Source organism: Hirundo rustica, chromosome 1 (genome assembly GCF_015227805.2).
Source record: "Hirundo rustica isolate bHirRus1 chromosome 1, bHirRus1.pri.v3, whole genome shotgun sequence".
NCBI classification, from domain to species: Eukaryota; Metazoa; Chordata; class Aves; order Passeriformes; family Hirundinidae; genus Hirundo; species Hirundo rustica.
Window position 1 is genome coordinate 29,132,731 of NC_053450.1, and position 23,129 is coordinate 29,155,859.

The following is a 23,129-nucleotide window of genomic DNA, read 5'->3' on the forward strand; positions in this document are numbered from 1 at the left end:
TAATTTTCTGAGGATTTTTTCATATAATTTTGTTGTTGTTGTCTTTGTTTGGACACAGACCAAATGAAACCACTTGCCTCTAAAAGTAGTTGTGTTAGAAAACTGTAACTATGTAAAAGTGAAGCCACTAACAGTTCTGATCTTTATTTGCTATACTCTTTTCAGTCTAGAATGAGGTCATTTGAGAGTGATCAGTATTTGAGTGATTAGCCTTTAGGTATTCAGTACATACCAGTGGACAGAGATGTGCTGCTCAGTCTCTGTCACAGAATGTTTGAGTTGGGAAGGGACCCTGGGAGATCACCTGGCCCAACCCCCTGGCTCCAGTAGGGTCATGTAAAGTTGATTGCCCAGGACCATGTCTAGATGGGGTTTGACTGTCTTCAAGGAGGAGGGCACTACAGCCTGTTTGGGCAACCTGATCCAGTGCTGGGTTGCCCTCACAATGAAGAAGTGTTTCCTGATGTTCAGGGGGAACCTCCTGTATTTCAGTGTGTGACCACTGCCCCTGGTCCTGGCACTGAGCACCTCTGAGAAGAGCCTGGCTCTGTGTTCCCTCCATTCAAGTGTTTCTAGACATTTTTAAGTTCCCCTAAGCCCTCTCTTCTCCTGGCTGAAAAGTCACAGCTCTCCTCATAGAAGAGATAATCCAGTCTCTTAACCACAGAATCATAGAACAGCTTGGAATGAGAGCACCTTAAAGATAATTTAGTTCCAAGCCTCTTGCAGTGGGCAAGAATGTTACTCGCTGACTAGACCAGGTTGCTCAGGGCTCCACCCAGCTTGGCCTTCAACACTTCAGGGCTGGGGCATCCACCTCATCTCTGGGTATCTGTTCCAGGGCTTCACCAGCCTCTGAGTAAAGAATTTCTTCCTGACAGCTACTCTAAACATGCCCTCTTTTCGTTTAAAAAACATAGCTCTTTGTCCTCTCACTATCTGCCCATATAAAAAGTCCCTCTCCCTCCTTTGTGTAAGTTCCATTGAGGTACTGGAAAGTTGTGATGAGGTTTCTCTTCTCCATGTTGAAATCATTCTGGTGGCCTTTTGCTGCACTTTCTGTGGTATGTCCATGTCTTTCCTGTATTTGGGATCCCAGAACTGAACCTGTCATTCCAGGTGTGGCCTCTCCAGTGCCTTAGTAGAAGGAGGTAGGATCACCTCCCTCCACCTGCTGTCAGTACTTTGTCCAATATAGTCCATTACATGGTTGAGCTTTTTGCCACAAGGGCTTACTGCTGGCTTATGTTCAACTTGGTGTCCACTGGGAACCCAGGGCCTTTTCTACAAAGCTGTTTTCCAATTGGGTGGCCTCCAGCACAAACTACTGCCTGGGATTGTCCGTCCCCAGGTCCAGAACTCCACATTTCCTCTGGCTGGGTTTCTTGAGGTTCCTGTTGGCTTGTTTTTCTAATTGATCAAGGTTTCTCTGGATGGCAGCTTGACTGTCGGGTGTATCATCCACTCCTCCTTGTGATCCCTTCCCGGGGATTGAGGTAAGGCTGACCAGCCAGCCTGTAGTTCCCTGAGTCTTCCTTGGAGATAGAAGTGACTTCTTTTCATCTGAAAACCAAGTATTGAGAAAATGCTTTTCGTGGGCTGGTAATTAACATTTGTAAAGTGTCCTGTGACAAGTGCAGATGCACAGACCATCTGTGCCTTTGTTGATCCTGTGCTCTTCCAAGCTTTCTTCAGACCCAAGGTTACAGAAAAGTCTAAGAATCCTGTAAATCAGCTTTGAACCCTCAAGTCCTACTCTTTTTTTCCAGCTGCTAGATTAGAAATTCCAGTGTTACAAGAGCACCAGAGAGCTCTTACTAGACTGTGGGATAAATTGATGCCTCCAAGATGAGAGCTTGGCTGCTTGGCCAGCCAGGAGCATGCTGGTCCTTGATGGTGTCTGCTCTGTAAATACTACTGTGGATTGAGCAATGATGTCTTTTTTTTTTTTTTTTTTTTTTTTAACACCCACAGAATGAGTCCCCATTGGCTTTATAATACTTTCAAGTGATTCTTGAATTGCTTATTTCTAAAAATAGTGAGCAGCTTGACTAATACTGCAGCTTAAGGCCAGCCCAGAGACTACAGATGGACAGTAGGTTAAAAGAGAAACTCTTAAGTGTTTTTGTTTATTTACAGAAATTGAACAGGAAATATAAGGTGAATGAAAAGAACGTTCATTAGCTCTTCTGGGAATCAGCTTTAATTTAATGAACTTGTGTTCATTTTTTTCAGTGTAGCATGTTGCCGAACAGAGCACATAGGAATTTAATGATAGCACTGCTGCTGCTGAACAATCTGTGATGGGATCACTTTCACTAGTCTGGCACCTTGCCAAACTTTCCAATCTCAAATGATTATTGCAGTGACATTTGTCTTATTGTATTAAAAAGTACATGTGTGGGTGGTATTTGTTGTTTGACAACAAAACTAATGAAGACAGGAAACTGAAAAACTTCTGTTGCTTGAACCTTGAATAAAAATACAGATCTTTTTATTTGTGTTTTTGCAAAACATACAGAGCCTAATTTCCATAAAATCCTGACCCAGCTGAAGTTGATGGAAAAGTCCTGGTAGTTTAAGCAGATTTAGGATTTCAGCCCAACTAATTCAACACAAGTGTGAATCTACTAGTAGCCTAAAACCTTTCCGTAGTGGTCCTAATGATTGTAAAAGACTGTTATAAACACAGAATCCGAGGAAAGGTAAAATGCCTCAGTGATCAGATACTGATATGTGAAATTATATAGCTCTGTGTTTTACCACCTTTAATGAATTTTTTTACATGGTGGATAAAAGATTATTTGAACTTTAGATGGGCAGTGCTGTTAAAACAAGCAGTTAGGATTGGATGGTTACTTAAATTTTATTTTCTGCTTCAGCAGATAAGGTGGCTGATGCCTACATCATACTGACATAGAGAGCAAATTGTACAATCACCTTCTATAAACTGGACTTTGTAAAGCTGGCAAGATAAACATTTGAGCCAACCTGGTCTTTTATGTATATATGCATATCCCTTTTAAAAGATGTAGAAAAGCTCTCATGCTTTTTTTACCTCAGATTTCTCAACAGTTTTCTTTCTATAATGCAGTGATGGGAAATGTGAGTACTTCCAGAGGACAAAAATCCAATTTTTCTACTTTAAAATACTTTAAAGAGAACACTGTGAGGCAGTCCTTGCTGCCTTTAGTCTAGGTCAGTGGTGATCTATAAGGCCATGGAAAGCGTTCACATCTGGTTTACAGAGCTATACAGAAAAGCAGTGACATGAATAAGGGTGAATTGGTGGTTGCTAAGGATTTACAGTGCTATTTTGCTTCAACATGTGTGACTAACACTGTTTCAGACAATTGTCCTTACTTTTTCAGAGCAGGAGAGAAGTGGTTGGTCTTGCAGGTGTTTGTTTTTCCATGCTGGTAGGTCCATCTGCTGGAGCAGCAGCATGGCTGGCGTGGAGCACTTTGTGCCTGAGCACTGCATGAAACAGACAGAGTTTGTGGAATTTATGTTTCATCAGTTCCAGAAAGGGTAAAGTATTCCCCTCTCTGTCCTTCCATCTTTCTTCCAGCTCCCAGTTATTCACGGGCAGCTTTGTGCTTGTTCCAGAGTTAATGGTGTGCTTTTGTGGGCTACTGAAACAGTGGAAAACATGTGCAGCAGTGTCTGTGGACTCTGTGGTGTCCTTCAGTTATGGTGGATCAAGGAAGGGCTTGCCAAGTATCTTGACAGTGCAAAGGAAAAGATGGGATACAGCAGGAGAGGCATGTGGAGGAAAGAGATGGTTAGAAATGGAACAAGCCTTTATCCTTTAGAACACAGAAGCTACGTGGCAGAAGCATGTGCTTTCCTTTGGGCCTGATGGTCCTTGAGGTTCTTTGTGAAGACTTTTCTCCCCTGAGGTTAATACATCCCTTCAGTGGTTTGATAGAGAGCTGTTTTCTGGAGCAGCTGGAAAAGGTTGCCTTTCGCCTCTGCATGTTTTTACTGATGATGTTCTGTTCCTTCCAGTGTAATGAGTTGTAACTCTTTGATACTGTTTATTGTATAGTCAGACACAAAAATAAACTCCTTTTTTGGCACCTCTCCTAATCTGAACAGAAAAACTGCTACATGTTGTTGTCTCAAGCTGAACCCAGACTTGGGAGAATCTGCTGCTGGAGGCAGTGCTTCTTGCTTGTTCTACTCCGCTGAGGGATCGTGCTTTCTACTTGCAGGCTCAAGATCAGTTAGAGGAGATAAGGATTTGTGCTTAATTTTTGTCGTAATATGTCCTCCAGGCTTTCAGCATCAGGGATCAGTACTGGCCCTTTCATTCAGAGCACCTCTTTCATTCAGAAGTAAAACAGTTGCATACATCTATGAACTACCTTGGTTTAATTTCAATGAAACGCTATAATTTAAACAACCTAATAAAGAAGAGCAAAGTCCCATGATGTAAAGGCAAATGGATTGCATTTCCATACCCTTTTCCATCTCAGGTGGCTGGTTTCAAAGTGTGACAATAAGTTTTGACCTCAGAAATCTCACACCTTGTTATCTTAATTGCAAGAGATCTTGAAAATAAAGCCACCTGGTTTTATTTTCACTAAAAATATCCTGCTATATATCTCTATCCAGTCAAGAGGAGGAGGGCTTTCAAATGCAGATGAACCAGTTAGGGTTCTTTTCCTGAGGAGCAGTGAGGCAGATTTCCAAAACTTTCTACGAAGTGTGAGGAGTTCCCCACTGCCTCTATAGTTTGATTTTTGTGGGCTCTGAGTTGCTTGATCCTGAATGAAATTATAGAAGTGGTAGTACTTCTTTGAGCTGCTGCCATCCTTACTAATCCCAGACCACCAGCTCATAGATGAAGAGAGAAGCAAGGGGAGTGTCTTGTACATTTTTCAGCAATGGTCCTGAAACAGTTATTTTATTTGTACATGAAATTCAGCTAGTAAAGTCCATATTGATAAATCAGTTAGACAGCCCACACACAAGACTGTATTAAGCTACATAAGCTGTTGTGTACAACTTTTTAATCTAGACAGTATCAAAATTAGGGATAGCAAAGACTGTAGGTACTTTATCACTGGGTTCTGGGACCCTTTTTGCATCTCTTACAAGTAAAATCACAATTTCATAGAAAATAGATATTCATAGGCATACCATAGAAAATACCCTGACATGATATTTCAGGCAGTGCATTGGGTTTGATGTTGCTCACTACTTGCAGCTTGGAAGTACATCTAGTAATGCAGTAGAAATAAGAACAGAAAAAGATTTATTTGAACTTCCCTGCTATCCCAAATTAGCATGCTTGGTTTTATCTCCAATTTCAGGGGGTTTTCAGCTTCCCCAGAGGTGACCAGCAAGACCCAAGTATATCCACCTCTTTTCTCCTTCTCTTCTCCTTGGCCAGCCCAGGGCACACATTTCCAGGCCCTCATCTGTTCTCTGTGTGGCCACAGGTTGCTGTGGTGGCACTGGGCATTGCTTACACTGCTTTCACTGCAGGAGAGGTGAGGGGAACCTGCTGCCTGGCAGGAACCCTTCCTTCCCACTTGCAGGGCCAGGCACGTAGGTCCTTGTGAGAAAAAACGTGATAATTGGTTTAGTTAATTTTAAATTCGCTTTTTGTGCAACCAGTAATTGGGAAGGCAATTATGACTGCCCGTTCCCATCCTGCAAGTCCTGCTAAAAGCATGGTAGAGTACCAAGCACTCAGTGGTGAGCATGCTTGGCAAAGACTGAAGCAACAGAATTCCTAAATAAAAAAATGAACCTGTTTTTTTGCAACTCTGACCCTCCACTTCCCTCCTGTTTAAGGCTTTCCAAGGTAGCGTCTATATTTTTAGATGTTTCGAGGCAATGTGTTTCTCAGGCACTTGTTTTATTTAAGAAAAGGAAAACAGGGCTGAAATAGCTCTGCTTAGATCCTGTTAGAAATGCCAAGCCTGGGGGCCAATGTCCAATTGGAACCCAGGTAACCAAGTTTGCAGGGGGGGCGACTGCAGGTCACACTCCTGTGTGCACAGTATAGCCAGGACACAGAGCACAGAGTTATTTCTTCGAGACTTAAACATTGCAAGCAAATTTTGAAGATGCACACTTTGAGTAATTAGTATTAAAATTTGGTAACTCTTACTGGTTGGTGTCTGGTAATGTTAGAAGTTATGTCATGTACTTTTCTGTGAGGAACTTACTCTACCTGCAAATGGGATGGGAAAGGAAGCTACCATACCTCCACATCTTCATTAATTTGTTGATGTGTTAGAGAGAAAAAAGCACAAATATCTCGGAATAATTTTTGTTCAGGCCTGAAAATGGTGTATGGAAAGGACTTTGAATTCCCAGTGTTCCTTGCTGTCTCCCCTTGTAATCTGAGTAAGACCTTTCTGTCCACTTTTAATAACACTTTTGCATCCTGTGCCAGTTAGTGCAGTATTTCAGATGTAAGAAGTTGGTGGTGGTTTTATTTGGAGTACAACGGCTACCTATGGCTGGGTACTGGATTTCAAATGTGGGAGTAAAAGTTTCTGTCATTCATCTGGGTATGTTCTCTATAACTCAGAAACACCTTAAACTAGTGCTGGCATATGTGGGTTTTGTAGATGGCTTAGGTTTAGCCAGGTAAGTGCTGACATACATGTGAGGATGATGGGAGGGTAGAAACTTCTTGCTGACTCCAGTTCTTGCTGCATAACACTCTATTGTGAATCCAGGCGACTTAAAATGCTTAGAATTGTGTTTTAATACATAGAAAATATATTCTATGGATGGTTTTTATACTCAGTCAAATGAAGATAGGGACTTTGTCCTAGCCTGGTTGAAGATAAATAGTACATTACTGTACATGAATGTGTACTATATATTGTAAAGAACACTTAGAGTGACCTTAAAATGCATTATCTTCTATATTGTTAAAGACCAACAATTTATAAAAGCTTAGAGTGATTAGATTGATGTGATTTATGTGTAATGAGCAACTGCTGTTGAAGTGAGTAATTAAATGCAAAGTATACTCAAAAATGTAATAATACATTGAAATTCAGGGCAGATTATTTCCAAGCATCATTACGAGAATCTGTCTTATCTCTTTGTGTTCCAGCATGAATAGAGATTTCTGGCAAAATGGAAATTTGATGCATTCTTTCCTTCCAGTGAGGACACTTTTAGAATGTCAAAAATTGGAGCCTTTTCATGTAAAAAAACCCCTCTGTAACAGGAACCTGAACTGAAAATATTGTACGAAGCATTATGAGTGAACCAAAATCTTTGTCCTTCCAGGGATTTAATTTAAATAATTTTTACTTGCATTTAATTTTGATAGTGGGTTTGGTGTTTATCATTTTTGCTTGCTGTGAACTTTATTCCTGATTTCTTTCTTGTTGAGAGAAGTGGCTTATCTCTCTGTCCCTTGAGCATCGGCTGGCTGTTCAGGCTGGCCTGAAAGGGGTCTTGCAGTTATTGAGCTCTTGTTTTGGCTGAACATTTTAAATGCATGTCATGTTACATATACACATTTCATTCTTGTTTCCCATTAACATGCTAGGCTGAAATATATTGATTCCTTCTTTCACTTCCCCATTGAGCTGCCTGTTTGTTCTGTAATGGATCAAAAATGTTGCTAAAGCCTTGTTTAATTAAAAAAAAAAAAAAATCCTTGGACTTTTGTTTTCTTTCCAGTTGGGAAGTTTTGTTGGCAGTCCCAAACACTTAGGATGATTACATCTGTTTCAGAAAACTGAAAGAGGTGGTCACAAAGCCAGAATCACAAAATTGTTTATGAAAAGCATCAGAGTTATACAGCAGGTTGGCTGGTGCTAAACCCTATCGTAGCTAATCTGTCTAATCTGGTGGTTTTTTAATTGGTGTTTAATCTAAAGAGTTTTTTGATGGAATTAGATCAACTGATTACACAGTAAATCCGATGGAAATCAAAAATCTACATCCAAAACTGTGTCTTCTTTATCAGCTATGTAGTGTTAATATTGTGCATAGGCCTAGGACTCACTGTTAAGTTAAAGTTATTTATCTATTGACAATGCATATAGCCAGAATTGGAGCAGTGAGTTGAGTGATCGCTGGTGGGGTGGGGTTTTGTGGTATGTGTTTTTTAATTAGCATGTTATGCCCCCACACACATACCACCACCCCCCAAGCCTGCCTCTCCCACTCTGGAAAACAGCCCAGTGTGGCTTGTGTGGAGTCTTGTTTTTGGAATGAAGTGACACTGGAGTTGAGTCCAGTTACAGTGGTCTGTAAGTAAAGGAAATACCGCCTTATGGGTTGGGGGAGAAAAAGAAGCTTGTACAAAAATGGAAACATGACAATGGCTTCAGGATTATTAAGATAAAGTGGGATTACTCTAAGCTAGTTTCCTGAAATGTATTTCCACTAGTGTGTTTGTTTATAGGGAGCTTTGGATGCAGTCAGCTTTTCTACAGATATTTGCTTCTCCCTTGTAAAACAGTTTTATTGGTTTTTAGAGGTATTTCTTTGCTTTTATTGTAAAATTAGCTTTGTTAACTGTATGAACAAAACATAATGGTACAAAATAGGCCACAGTTGGAAGATCATTTACTTTACACAGTCCTCTAAGATTCAAAGTGTGCCTTGGAAGGGACATGCTCAACTTTGTCATATGTCTTAGTCCTTCCAGATCCCAGCAGACATTATGAGAAACAGAAGTTAGCCAGTGTCCCTCCAGAAGGTTAAGGGGGGCTGCTGAGCTCTCACTGCTGTGCTGCCCGACAGTGAGCTGCAAGCATCCCTCTGCCGAGGCTGTGATTGCAGGTCTGTTTCTTGGCAGGCAGATGCAGTCACACCTGTGGTAAGATCTTCATCTGGTGTAGATTCATGGAAGGTGCTGCGTCGAGTCACAGGGGGGTGGGAGGCAGTGCTCTGTTGTGCTGGGCAGCTGCCATGTGGAAACCAGCCCTTGAGTTGTTTATAAACCTGTCGGCAAAGTAGGCGTGGTATGTGGTGTGGCAATTTTTTTCAATAGTTTGTTGTATTTCCTTCTGTCTGTGTAGTGTATTACAAAGCCTGTTAGAGAATTACGTTTTTATTCCTGCTGTGCCACCTGAATCCACAGGTTCTGCACCAAAAAAATAGGAAATTTGAAGGAATATGGGTAGGAGTTAGTTTTCACATTTGAAGATGTATTTCCATACAGTTGGGTCACATAGAGGCAAATAATGCTAATATTCTTGAGAGTTTAATGTTTTCCATTGTATAGGAAACACAGATATCTTAGTGCCTGTTAAATGCTAGTGAACTGTTTGAAAATAAATAACTCCAGTTTTTAAGCAGCAGTGTACCATAAGCAAGGCAAGATGATAAAGTCCAGTCAGGTTGTACTCAAGGACTGACGTACAAAATCTGTCAAATCTGAATCTCTTTGTTTCGATATAAATGTGATAGGTCTACTTATTCTAGTGTTCGCTGATCCTTTGAACAGGCAACTCAGTGCCTGTGTTGTCTTTTTGATCAATAATTTTTTTGCTGTTCAGGGTAAAATGCAAGCTGAAATTTAACTGAAATTGGAGGAGAGTGAGGTTTGACTGCCGTGTCAGCATCTTATCAGGATGTGCTCTTGGCTAGGGCAAAAATTGACTGCACATAAGTTTAGGCCTAAATGACTGAAAAATCGCAGCCTGCACATCATTTGTAAGGAATACTTCTTTAATACTTCTTTTTTGAAAAACTTCTTCAAATTCCTCAGTTTGTGTCTGTGTCAAGCATGCTCATTTTGGACAGGACTTGCATTGCAATGTGTGGTCTTGATGTGGAGTTCAGGACCAGCAATTTGGTTATGACAAAATACCACTACTTACAAGTTTCTATAGGCAGGTTAAGGTAGGTTTTGCAATGAAAAATTATTAATATACTGCTGAAAATAGTAACTGTGCTGATCATTTAGCTGTCACATGGGTTATTAAACTTTGTCATTTAATAATAATGAATCAAGCTTTTAAGTAAACCCCTTAATTTAAAAGTAAACCCTCAATCTAAATATATACCATTGTCTTGACAACTTTGAAACAGAAATTCAAAGGCTTTCTTGATGAAGTTTTTACTTAGAAACCAAAGCACAAAATGGTTTTCAGTTTTTGTAGGATGATTACTGAAGGAGTAATGCCACATCAGACCTCAGATCTGGCACTGCCCCATGTTTGAGTTCCAGTAGGGAAGGCTTGGGTAATATGGTTGTTTCTAAGGAGCAGGGTATCAAAAGTTTCCCTTGCCCAATAGTGATGGGGGAAATTGACAAAGGCAGATGGAGGTAACTGCAGAGAGAAACAAAGCTAGTTTTTTAAATTTACAGGTGGTACATAGCTCCTATTTCTGTGGCTGAACTTCCAAGTGATGTAGATTGCCTGAGGCCAGGTTGTAAAGGACTCTGTTGAAAGTAAGCTGAAGGTTGCTAATGGCTAAGGGTGAAAATACACAGTGAATTGCATAGAAAAATAGCCTATTATCAAATGGCTTGTATGAGTGATATTTCATCAAGTGTATGGAAAGACAGAAGTTTTGCCAGCAGTTCATACTGGAGGCAATAAGATGGCAAACTTGGAGGTATGATGACAAGAACAGCTGAACCATTAGGGAATAATATGATCATGGAATCTGAGAACAGCAAAGGATGGAGAAATGTGAAGTATTGGAAGTAAGCTGAAATAAAATGGTGTCAAAGTTTTACCTTCTGTCTGTCTGTGAGACCAGCCTAGACAAGTTGGACTAGATCTTCCACAGGATTTTTGCTGAAACATTCTAGTCTTGAAGGACCACCACAAGACTCAAGTGGATAAAAGAATATGAAGGATCTATGAAAAAAAAATAAAGTTACTGATAGAACAGTTAACTGTCTGGAAAGATATATTGGAAATTGTCTGTGTTATCTCTGGACTATGGGTGCTGGTGAAGCAGAGCTTGAAATCAGAGGCATCCTGGTCATTGATCAATGTATCTGCCAGGAAGTGAGGAATCTGATCATTCAAATTACCATGGCCCTCAGCACTCCTCATATCAATGGCTGCTTGTGTAGGTAGTTGGATTTTCAGCAAAAGATACCATACACTTCCAGACAGGGCAGGTGTCTCAAGTGGAAATGGCTTCCATAGACATGGATGAATTAAAATAGAAAAGCTCCGTGTGGAGTACGAGAAAGCCACTGGAGAAAGCCCACCAAGCAAAACTCTTGGTTTTCTCTCATGGTCACCTGCGTCTAAAGCAGAAAAGATTCCTTACATGCAGTCACTCCTAAGGGAAAGTTTAGAAAGAAGTTAGTATTTCCAAGCAACTGTTGAAAACTGAAGGAGAGGAAGAGAGTTAGTCTAAGCGTTGGATTTGGTCTTCTGCTTTTCCTGTCCATTGGCTGAAGAATCTAAGCTGTTTCTGCAATCTGAGCATTTGCTCTGTGATTTTTGTCTTTCCTCACTTCCATATGTGTGCATGGGCCTGACTATTAATTGCAGCGTCTTGACATACGAAATGTGTTTGAACTGGATGTGGATAAATTTGATATACAAGAATAGATTATCTGATATCACAGTACAAGTATTCCACTATTTGTGGTTTTGGTTTTACTTTACAGCTGTAGTCAGAGACTGCAACCTTCTGTCGTCGCTACTTAGGTCTGTAAAGAAAACTCAGCACAATATATTTGCTGCAACTGAGTAAAATCCTACATTTTGTAAATAGAAAACAAAAATACCTTTTTTCCTTTGGTAAAGTCACGCACTTAGTCCATTAAAAGAATAATTAAAACCATCCTGATGAAAACTGAGTTCAGTCTGGCAGTGGAGAACAGGAAATGAGGGAGGCTGTCCCTCTCCCATGCTCCCAGCGCTTTCTACTGAAGGGGTGTAGAGGGAAAGGAGGCAACTGCTGGTGCTGCCTCGCACTTGTGCACATCTGCACCGCTGCCATGCACAGCGGGCGGAGCTGCTCCTACCCGCTCAGAACCGTCCTCCGCACCGGATGAGGTGGAAATCCTGGGCAGGGAGGAAGGGAGGTGTGGTCATGCAAGGGGAGACCATGCTGCAGTGGAGGGGATGGAATTCAAGCCTTACATAAACCCTTGTTTGGCATTACATAATTTCTAGGGGCTGGATATTGGAATTCGGGTATTTTCAGGCTTTTTTGTTACCTCAGTGCATTACTTTATAAGTCAGTTGTAATGAAAATTGAAGGCAGCAGCCTCTCAGTTTCTCAGAGATTCTCAGGCACTCAGAAAAAGGCTTATTGTAAATCTAAGAATTTTTTTAAAAAAATCACTAAATCAGAATTCAGTTTGTGTTGTTTATATGTTTTCTCCTAATTCTGTGTGATCACATGCTGAGTGTTTTGTCTTCCAGGCAGATTTTCTTGGTAATGTGTCATCTGTTTGTGTGTGAAGAAGTGTAAAGTGTCTAATTCTTTCTACTGTTTACGTTTTTAGAGTAATAACTCTTGTTTTGTTCTTGAAGTGACTGCTAAAAGCCTCTTAGTGGAAGCACTAGAAACAATTAAATCATCAGTCCTAAATAATTATGTGTTAATGATGCGATACACTTTATAGAATACTGCAAAAGTACTTTGGCAAGTATGTCTTTCCTGTGAACTTAAAAGTCCTTGCACCGTTTTTATAGCTGCCAAGGTTTGAAATTTACAAACAGAGATCTGTGGAGAGAGGAATATATTTTAATGCATAAATATACACACAAATACATTGATCAATTTTTTTTGGATGATGAAAAGGAGGAGTAAGTTGGAAGAGTGGACATAAGAATTTCAGTTCATTGGCACTGTTACTATCTGAGGACAATGCAGCTTGGCTATCTCCACTGTAAAGATCAGCAATAGTTTACAGATATTTTAAAATCCAGTTTGCTAGCTCAAGAAGGCACCGGGATTTCTCCAAGCAAGTGCATGTGTTGTGGAAGTACCTCTGCTTGAGGCAGGAGAAGCTGCCGCTTTGTTGGGCTGTGTTGTGCTTGGCTGTTTGGGTTGGTTGAAGGGGTCGCCTGACAGATAGGTCTGCCCCTGTGAAGCTGGGGAAGGGAATGGATTTCACGGGAAAATCTAGGTCCTGTGCTTTGTTTTGTTTGCTGGGAAGATGGAATGGCTTGTTCTGATGAGTTTTCAGGGTCTTCCCTGCAACCCTGCAATAGTTTGCTTTATAAACACCAGCACATTGTATTCCAGAGTGGTAGTGTATTTGTTAAGACGCCTGTTTACTTGAGAAGTAATTTCTTATGGGAAGCAGCAAACTTGAAGATATGGAAAGTGCTGGCAGGAAGAGACAACCTGGCATTGCTCCTGGGTGTGTGTCCCTGCTCACTGTTGCTGGATGGATTCCTCACAGAGATCCTGTGCCATCACTTGTTCCCCCTCTGCCTTCTGGAAGATGAGTTCGATCATAGCAAATTACTTTTCTGCTCCTGGAAAAAGTCTTACTTACAAATACAGCTTTTAAAGAATCCAGTATGTGCCTGTAGGAAGCAATTTAATTTTTTGGTTATATTTAATTTGGAAGAATTCTGACTTTTTCTCCTGGAATTTTAGCAGGAAGGCAGCTAGGGTTTCTTTTGTATAGCTGTGCAGCACAGACGTGTGTGCATTAAAGATATGTTGTTTATATTCTGGTTTCTGACATTCTAATTCAAATACCTTTTTGATGTAACATAAAGAGGTTGATAGTTTTATCAAATGGACAAAAATTTCTTATATTCCTGGATAGTCTTCAACATTTTTGAGAAATTAATGGCAGTTTCAGAATTTATGAAGGATAAAGAAACGGTGTTTACTAATTCAAATAATTAATTAGAAGGTAAATTCCTGTGGGTAGTGAGTTGTTTCCCATTTTAGGAGAATTAGAGGAAAATGTAATAATTGCTTTCAATTTTTCAGGCAGCCAACATCAAGCGTGAAATGACCTTCCATGCATTTCAACAGGAGGATGTAAAAAGTGACATCAGTCGAAAACTGTCAGACCAACAGTTTCTCCTGTTCACCACAAAGGAGGAAGATTTAAAAACAGCAGAGACCAAAAAACTAAACAGAGCTCATGAATATGAAAAGGAAAACACTCGTTCTGTTTGTCTTCTGGAACAGAAGCGCAAGGTTGTTTCTTCAAATATTGATGTGCCTCCAGTAAGGTAAAGAGAGTTGGTTTTTTTTGTTGTGTTTTGTTTTAAGCTTTATTCCTTTTTCTTCCCTACCATTTTTTTAATGGGATATTAGATACAAGTTTGGTAAACAGCACTATGAACTGCTAAGGCTAGTGTTTGTGACCAGGCAGTCCAAAGTCAGTCACAACCTTCCTATTTGAGAGATTTGCTAGGAAACGAAAAACCAGTAGCAGAAAGTGAGAGCATCTGTAGAGTAGGACTTTGTATTGCTATTGCATTTTTTTTGCTTTTAGAATGTGCTGCAGCTGTGCTACTTGGAGAAGAGGATGTGTCTTAAGGGGAAGAGATTGTTGACTCAGCTTCACCCTGAGAAGTAATCTTCTAAATTAGACACAGAATCATCTTACCTGCTAGCAATTTACTTTTCAATTTTTTTTTTTTTACTTTCATACTTGCAGACACATTATACTCATTGGATATTCTGTGTTGCAAGGTGACAAGTGCTTTTTCTTTTTCTTGTTCATATTAGCATCAGTCGGTCTGTAAAGATTTCTGTTTAGTCTGCCTGGTAAATTTACTTGCACATAATTCAGTAAAAGACCTTTCAAGTTCATGATTCCACTTAAAAATTTTGTAGTCAAAACAGATGTGTAGTTCTTCAGTTTGCTGGCTTTCTGAAAACCAACATAACCAGCAGGTTCTACCACATCATCCAGAACAGGATGACTTGATGTTTTCCTCTGGCTGTCATACATGTCACTTGCATTTTTACAGGATTTTTCCCCCCATATATATATAGTAAAAAGCTATGTATTAAAACCTTGAAAATATTAGGATACTTGAGGTTTTCACTAGTAATCAACCTTGTAATGTTTGAGTGCCTTTCTCATTCATCCTGTGTGTCTCAAAGCAAATAAGATCACAAGAAAATGTAGGTCAGGAGGGACCTCAGGAAGTCACCTAGGCTAACCTTCTGCTCAAACCATATGTTAGCATTTCCATTTAACAACCCAGGCTGCTAAGGTACAGGGTTTAAGTGCATTTTTGTGTGACTTCATGCAGATAATCCACTTGAAGCAGTAGTTGAGCTCCCCTTTTCTATAGCTATGAGATCATCCTTGGAGGGATGGCTGTCTTTTCCACAATGAGCTGGAAAAGAGGATGAATAAACATTTTTAATGCCTTCTGAAGGCTGATTGTGACACCAGCTGTGAGCACAGGATACTGAAGATGATAGGGAATAAGTTCACTTGCAAAGGTGTCCTCTGAAGTTGTTGTTTCCATCTGCATGTATTTTGTGGGGAGCATAAAAATTGCTGTGTTATGTTGTTGTGTGTTTTCAGACATGCAGGTTGAGCTCTTGCATTAGTAGAATAAAAGAATGAAGTAGGAAAGAAACCTGGAATTTATGTTCAATGGCATAATAAAGGTTTTGATCATTTTACTACATGTTTCCAGTCAAACTCAAGTATTGCTTTGAAACTGAGGTGAATTATTGGGCCGTTTGTTCACAAGTGGCAGGAAGAGCACTTAAACCTTTGCTTGGAGATCTTTCTAAATATTTGCTGTTGTAATGAAGGGGAGCACCCCGTCTCCCTTCCTCAGCAGCACAGTTTGATCTCTAAGTCGTGTTCTCCAAGAAGACTACATGCATTTAAACTTTCTTGCCTCTTTCTAAGGCCCCTTCCAGTCTTCTGTCTAGGACTATGCTGAGAGAGTTGCATGCTCCCCAGAGGTGAATTCCTTGTTCCTTTGCCTTCTGGCAGGACTCGTTGGGTCAACTGTCCTCTCTTCTGATGAGGAAATCCACCCTCCTTCGCAGTTTTATTATACACAGTTGTGGAAGGTCATCTTGAATTAATCAGATAATGTTTACAATTATATGGGACAAATAAGGAGTTTAATACAGTTTTAATTTCGTATTGCTACCTATACCCACAAATTTTTTATTTTGTAAAGAGGATGTATGTAGTAATAAGTGAAAATGAAGCTTGCTATTTATTTTGTTTTAAAACCTTAGTGGAACTGAGTGGAACCCATTTCACTTCAGATGCCAAAGTGAAAAATAAAATTAAATTTTGCAATATTCAACTAAACCCGTGATAGTATGTAAGTGATTTTGAGACAGAAGTTTATCATAGTTTCAGATTCGTTATTACCAGAGGCATATGAGTATGTACAAAAGAGCTCTGAAAAAGTGTTTGCAAAAGAGCTGTTAAGAGGTGGATAAATATACTTCATTTTGACCACAAAATGAAACACGGTCCCTTCTTAGCTGTTTTTAAGGATCTCAATGAATAAGAATGGAAATCTTTGTGAGGCGCTGTATCTAAATTAATTAACAGTCCAACAAAACACCAGCATAATGTTTCTTGGAGGCATTCAGCTTCAGGGCTTTCATTATTGCTTATAGACTCTGAAATTTTAGAAATTCGAAAATATCTTCACTGGGTCCTGGTGTTCTGTATGATTGGTAGTCAGGTGCATGGAAACTATAGTAAAATATTTTATTGGATGCAGAATTTTTAAGTTCATTGTTTACATTTTTATTTCATTTTGAGAAATGCTACAGATATTTCTCTCAATGTTATATCCTGTACTGAAAGTGTCTTTTGGATTAAGACAGGAGGAGATCATGACTTTTTCATAATGATTTTTATTTTTGGAATTCAAGAAATGAAATGACAGTTAACAGCATTATTTCTTTCCCTTTTTTCTCCATTTGGTCATTTTGAACAAAATTTATCTGAGCTAAATCATGTTCCTTCTTCTGAAATGCAGATATGCATAAATGAAACTATTCAGCTTGAGCAAATCAATTATTTGATATAATGAGGAAACTCAAATTCTTTATTTTACCTTTAAATATTAAATGTATTGTCAGTTTTGATACAAAAAGGACTGCAGTCTTGGAAAAAGGAGTCTGGCTTTGAACTGCAGTTTTCGCTGAGAATTGAGATGTTATCTGTAGAAGAGAGGAAAACACACTTTTGGTTGATCTCCAGTTTAAACAGCAGCAATCAAACACAGCCAGATCCATCTATCTGAGTAGTGAAAGGCCATTTTGTAAAAAAAGAGTGCTATCACTGTGGGACTAATCATCTTGTCTGGTGGGCAGAAGCAAGCCCAGGTCTGCCAGTATTTCAGATAGCTACATCTGTAGAGGTCACATGTAATCAGAGATGATGTCCCCAGTAGGCAGAGGTGTGGAAGTTAACAGGACCTTCTTGCTCATTTGTATTTTCTTCAGTTACTTAGCATCATGGACACATAGTTCCAAAGCATATCAGTAAAAAAGACATGAAAGCACCTGGACTGCTGATACAGTGGCTATGAAGATGTGAGGGGGGACCCAGTGCACTTCTAGAGGCAGAATGGCTTCTCCCTCTTGGAAGAATGAGGATAGAAGGGTGGGTGGTTTTGTTTTTTTGAGTTAAATGTGAGAATAAATGTCTAAAAATGGTGGTAGTGTTAAAGGCCTTCTAAGACTGAAGTGTCTTGACCAGTGGTAGCTGGAAACCCTTCAGAACTTAAATGCATTAGAGTCAGAGGAGGTCCTTTTAGGTGTTCCAGAACGCACTAGGCAGGCATCACTTCTACCCCTCTGATGGGTAGGTGCATTTGAATAAATAATAAGATTTTCTTTTGTTAGTCTTCTGCTAGATGACCTGAAAGTACCGTGTAATTTGCATTATCCTCTTGATACATCATCCTCCTTTTCCCCAGGCCTCCTGTACTCTGTTGTCTCTGAAGAAAAGAACAAAAAATAAATTTTCTAACTGCCTAGCTTTTTCTACATAGTTTCTGCTGCTAAAGGACAAGCCACAGCTAAACGTCAGCTGCTTAAACACTTCCTTGTAGTGTTAAAATAGTTATTGTGCAATAAACCCTAGCTGCTGTGTTCTTCTGTTTCACTGCTGTTAAGCATTGACATTTGCCATGACAATAATATATTGGATTTTGCCATCTTCTGATGATTTTGTGTTAAAAAAGTTGCTCTACTACTGTGAAATTATTTTTTTCCTGTACCTGTATTTTATCTACTAATTAGTTTATAATGGGAAAATATATTAAATAATTGAAGTAAATTAAATATCTCTAGGAATTCTCTCCGACATTTTGCCTCTTTAGGTCTTTGTAGAATAGCTACAGAAACCTGGGGCAAAATGAATTTCAGCCATGTTTCCTGACCATCATTATAAAGAAATAGTACAGATGGTGATGTTTTTTCATCCTTAAATGATTTTCTTGCCTGGTCTCTCCAGGAACATAGCTCTGGACAGCCTTCTGATTAGAGTGTGTTGTTGATCTGTAAGGCCTGCTGGGCGTGATTGATTATGCACCATGCATTCCAGTGGAAACATTTGCATATTTTCATAGCCAAAACTCTCCAGGAGCCTGACTCCAAGATCAAAAGCAGAATCTGCTTAACTATGATAACCTCATTGGAAGGACTTCCCAATCTGCTTGTAGAGGGAAGAACCTGATGATTAAGTTGTGCTTTTCTGTTTATCCAGAGGTGGTATTTATTCAGAGATCGTCTTTTATTATTTTTCTCCATCTGTTTTAGACTTGTCCTCAGTTTTCTTGGGGGAGCTTCTTTCCTGTATGCCTCACAGTTTTCACTGGGGGGATTGATGGGGCAGCCTCAGAGGGCATCAACTATTTGTTGGCTGCTGGGGATTTTCAGCCTAATTGGGTGAAAACAAAAGGCCAAGAAACCAGGCTGTGCTTTAGTTACTGACTGTAGCTCTGTGAGCTTCTGAGCTCTCTAAGTTTCCCTGCTAGCCCAATAGCTTTTCATGGAGTTGTGATACTTCCTCCCATTTTTTCACAATGCTGTAGGTTGAGTGCTCCCGTTTCTTCAGTTTCATTTCTGTACATTCATGCTGTTTAGAAACTTTGATAATAGTTGTTTTTATATAACAAAAGCTAGTCCCAGAGTCCTTCCCATATTTCAGAGCTTCTGTAAAAATTCTGATGGTTGGCAATACCATGCATTTAAAAGCGCCTTCTCTAAATACATGCACCAGCAAATTATTGAAGTAGTAAATTGTTGCTTTGTTTGCTACACTTGTTTAGTTAAATATGTGTGCAGCTTGATTGAATTTTATCCAATCAGTCAGTAGAGCTTGATTATATTTAATGTTGATGGTAGTAAACTGCTTGTCATGGTCTGCTACAAAATGGTGTAGTGCCTTCTAGAATCAAACTGCTGATGGGGAAAAAGATCTTATCCAAAGAGCAGTCAGAGAAAGGGTCTGTTAGCATATTTTGAAATAAAAACCTATGTATTTCTTGATGCTGTTTTCTAGCTACATTTCCTTTGCATTCGAGAAGGATTGTTGATATCCTTTGAGCTCCGGATGCTTTTCATTTGCCTGCTGTATGCAAAAGCAATGTAGCAGAAACTTATTTGAAAATGGTAGATTAAATTGCTAATAAAACTTTGCAGGTAGTTTCTGCAGTGCCAAACCACAACTCCAAAAGTCATCTTGCACATCTGGAAGACCATCTTCAGGTTAGTTGCCTGGGTGTGCATAGTGGTTGTTGCCGTGATAGCTGAAGCAGCTTCTCATGATGTTGAGACAGATGACAGCATTCCTGACAGCTTGAAAACTGTTGGAAACTCACTTTTCCAGTGGTGAGAGGCATCAAGTCTCCAACATGCTGGGGAGCAGAGCAGGGTTGTCCCATTTTAGGGCTGACCACTGGGATGGTTAAGCTTGCTATAAATAAGGTTGTATTTCCTAGCTGATGGCATGGACTCAGGCATTACGGTTCAGAAGTCCCCACTTCTGGAGAGCCATGGCAATATCCAGTGCTGGATAGGATTGTTTATTGAAAGCAGCGTAGCATTCCCAGCTGTAGAAAAATTTGCTCTGAAATTGTGCATAATGTATCTTTATTTTTCAGTGGACCTTTGTCAGTTCCCCCACTTCTCTCCTTTGTGTCTGTGATGTGTGCAGATTTGACACTTGCAAGGTATTTCATACTTGATTGTGTTACTGACATCCCCACGACCGTCATGTTCAATCAGTAGCAGCTTCTAGAGGAACCAGTTATCTGACCAGTACAATTTATTTTCATCACTTGTCTTGGATGTGCTGGATAGCCTATCCAGCAGGGTTTTGCAAACGTAATTTTCTTGTTAAAGCACAAATTTTGGATTAGTTAACATTTCTCTTGAATTTTTTCCCAGTAATGTTTAAAGCAGAAGGAATATTTATCTCCTGAATAAAGAAACATGCGCTTGCTGTTCTTGGCTTGTAATGTTTCATATTTGATAGTGATTCTCACACAATGGGGCATAATGGCAACTATGCGTGATTGTGGGTTTTGAGTGTGGTGTACCATAATTGGTTCTGTGAGAGCAGGATGTCATTTAACAGGGGCAGACCTAACAATGATACTTCTCATGAAAAAGTGACTCTCTCTTTGGTGGGACCTTTTGTAGCACCTGGTCATGACTTCTTAGTTCATTGTTCCCAGGTTTCCGTAGTATTAATGTTAGAAGAGGGAACTTTAACACCAGCTGGTGACTTTGGCCATCTGGATTTTTGGCCAGTGTTAGTTTCCATTTTTTAAACTGTGGACTTGCTACCCAGTGAAAAATAAAATGTGTGAAAATTTGATGGAACAATTAAGTGTGGTAAAGCTAAGTTGTTGTACTGCCTGACATTGGAGTCCATATTATTTTAGGTAATTATTATTTTCAGATGGAGACTTGCCTTGTGCATGTGTATATACATATATATATATATATATATATATATATATATATAAGTATAAATAACTTTCCCATTTCTCTAGGGAATCCTGTATTCAGGATTCAAAGCACTGCTTTGAAGATGTATCCATCTGTCAAAGTATACCTACCTCTCTTAAAAATCTTCTTCCACTGGTAGACAGTACAAAAGGCAACATAATTTTATCTGTGCGGTGGAAGTTGCCAACAGACAGTGATCTCATTACAAAGCAAATTTCAATAAATTCCTCAAAAGTGGCACAGAGGAAAAATGTGTCCCTAGTCTGCAGCGACCATTAGGTGCTGGTTCGTGAAGAGCTGCATTCAGTCAGCACTGCTGCTCTCTGTGTTAGCCATTGATGTGAATGCACGGCTTGTTCTCAGCTCTTCAGTTCCCTTAAAAAATGGAGTGTCATTTCAAAACACTCTTCAACAGCAGGCAATATTCAATAAGAGTAATTTCTTTGTGGTTTGTGTTAGCTGTGGCACAAAAAAGTTCCTCTTGAAATGCCATCTGTGCTGAGAAAAAGAAAACAGTCAATGAGTACATAGTCTGTAACTTGAGTATCTGTGAAAAACGTGCAAGAATGAGCTACTGTATGTATGGTTACGCATATTACACACATCATAGCTATGTTCATAGCTATAATTTTATTTAAATGCTATAAAATTAAAATATTCAAGTTTCTTTAGTGATACTTGCTGTTATATCACTGAGGTCATCAAAAACACAAGGCCCTTTCTGAGAGGAGTTGTATCACTGACAGTTATTTGTAAAATATTTTTAGAAGTTTTTGTCTTAACTCGTTTAGCATCATGTGCATGAAAACGTTCATTTTACAAATTTGGGAAAAAGGAGATAGAAAATGTTGCTTTTCTCTATTTATAGTAATATGGTTGCAATGTGTGTATGAGGAGTTACAAATATTTTGTTTGTATCCCTAAGACAACTACACTACAGTAGAACTCCTATGACTCTTATTCATGTGGTATGTAAGCCGTATAAATGGTTTGTATAGAAGCAAGGCTATTTTAGGATGTCCTTTATTAATAACTATAAGAAATATTTATTTGGTTATTTAAATGCATCAGATACCTGTTTTGCCTATTACTACTTCAGGCTTTAAGACAATAAGAGTGTTGCCAAAGAGGAGAGCACTTAAACACTTTAAAATATCAGTGTCTAGATTAGGATATGTGTGTAAATTAGATTTTTCTAAAGGGCAGTTTTTATTTGAAGCAGAAGCGCATCTTCTTGTGGTTTTACTAATCTGCATAGTTCAATATGGTCTGTAACTCTTTTCCTCTCAAATCCCAGATCGTTTTGAGAACATGGTGGAGCAGAAGTGATGCTAGAGACACAAACAAGGTCTGCATGAAGCCTCCACAGGTTTTGATCAGCTGTTAGTCTTTCAACAAAGACACTATCTGATCTTGTCACTGAGGCAGCACTTGGTACGTGGTATTGCACCACACCTGTACTACTTGTGGAAAGCCTAGCTCCACACCTGGATGAACAGCGGCTCTTTGGAAGCTTGCAAAAGTTTTACCTGATTACAGTTTTCTCAAACCAACAATAAAAAATAGTTTTTGTTCTTCAAGTATGATAATCAAGCTCAATACATAAACAGCTTTGCAATTTTGCATGGGTCTCTATTTTAAATTCTGCCATAAGAATTCCTGCAAGTGATCTGATACTATGACCTCAGCCCATCTGTGCTTGGTACCCAGTGACCAGAACAGAGGTAGTAGCATCTTCAGAGAACTCGGGGAAACTGCTTAGGATATGAACTTCTGCTACTAGTTGTCCCAGCAGGGAAGGTTCATTGCAAAGTTGGCTTCTTTGCTCTTTCATCGAAAGAGTAAAATGAAATTAGATGAGAAATTTTGCTAAAAATATTTAACATTCCCAAGCAAACGTGTATTTACACTCTGCATAAAACCACTGTTTAGAAACATTTGTTTGTTTCTCATTTTGGGATAAAACATTCTCCCTTCGTTGCTGCGGATGTGATAACTTCCTTGGGGAACTGAAAGAAAAGTATAGAATAAAATTGCCAAAATACAGTAGCAGAGTTTTTCCTTAATTACGCATTATAGTAAATTCTAGGTATCTGTATGTTGTCCTTCCTTCTCTCCAGGGGCCTACCAGAAGCCCACAAGTGGCTGGACAACTGAGCTGTTTTATCCTATGGTAAGAGTTGTCCTCTGCAGCATCAACACCAGCATACTGCACTGAGGCTGCTGCTCTGTTGACACATGTATTTTTTGATAGTAATGGC

At 39.4% G+C, this 23,129-nt stretch overlaps 1 protein-coding gene across 2 annotated transcripts in view; it reads left to right on the forward strand.

The window, feature by feature from the left end:
* ZNF704 (zinc finger protein 704) overlaps positions 1 to 23,129 on the forward strand; it is a 95,171-nt gene that overhangs the window by 4,423 nt on the left and 67,619 nt on the right. For both annotated transcript variants that reach the window (XM_040082219.2, XM_040082129.2), the window contains exon 2: positions 13,879 to 14,126. In XM_040082219.2, the coding sequence (XP_039938153.1) occupies positions 13,900 to 14,126 (227 nt within the window). In that variant the 5' untranslated portion in view covers positions 13,879 to 13,899. The remainder of the gene's footprint in view (positions 1 to 13,878; positions 14,127 to 23,129) is intronic.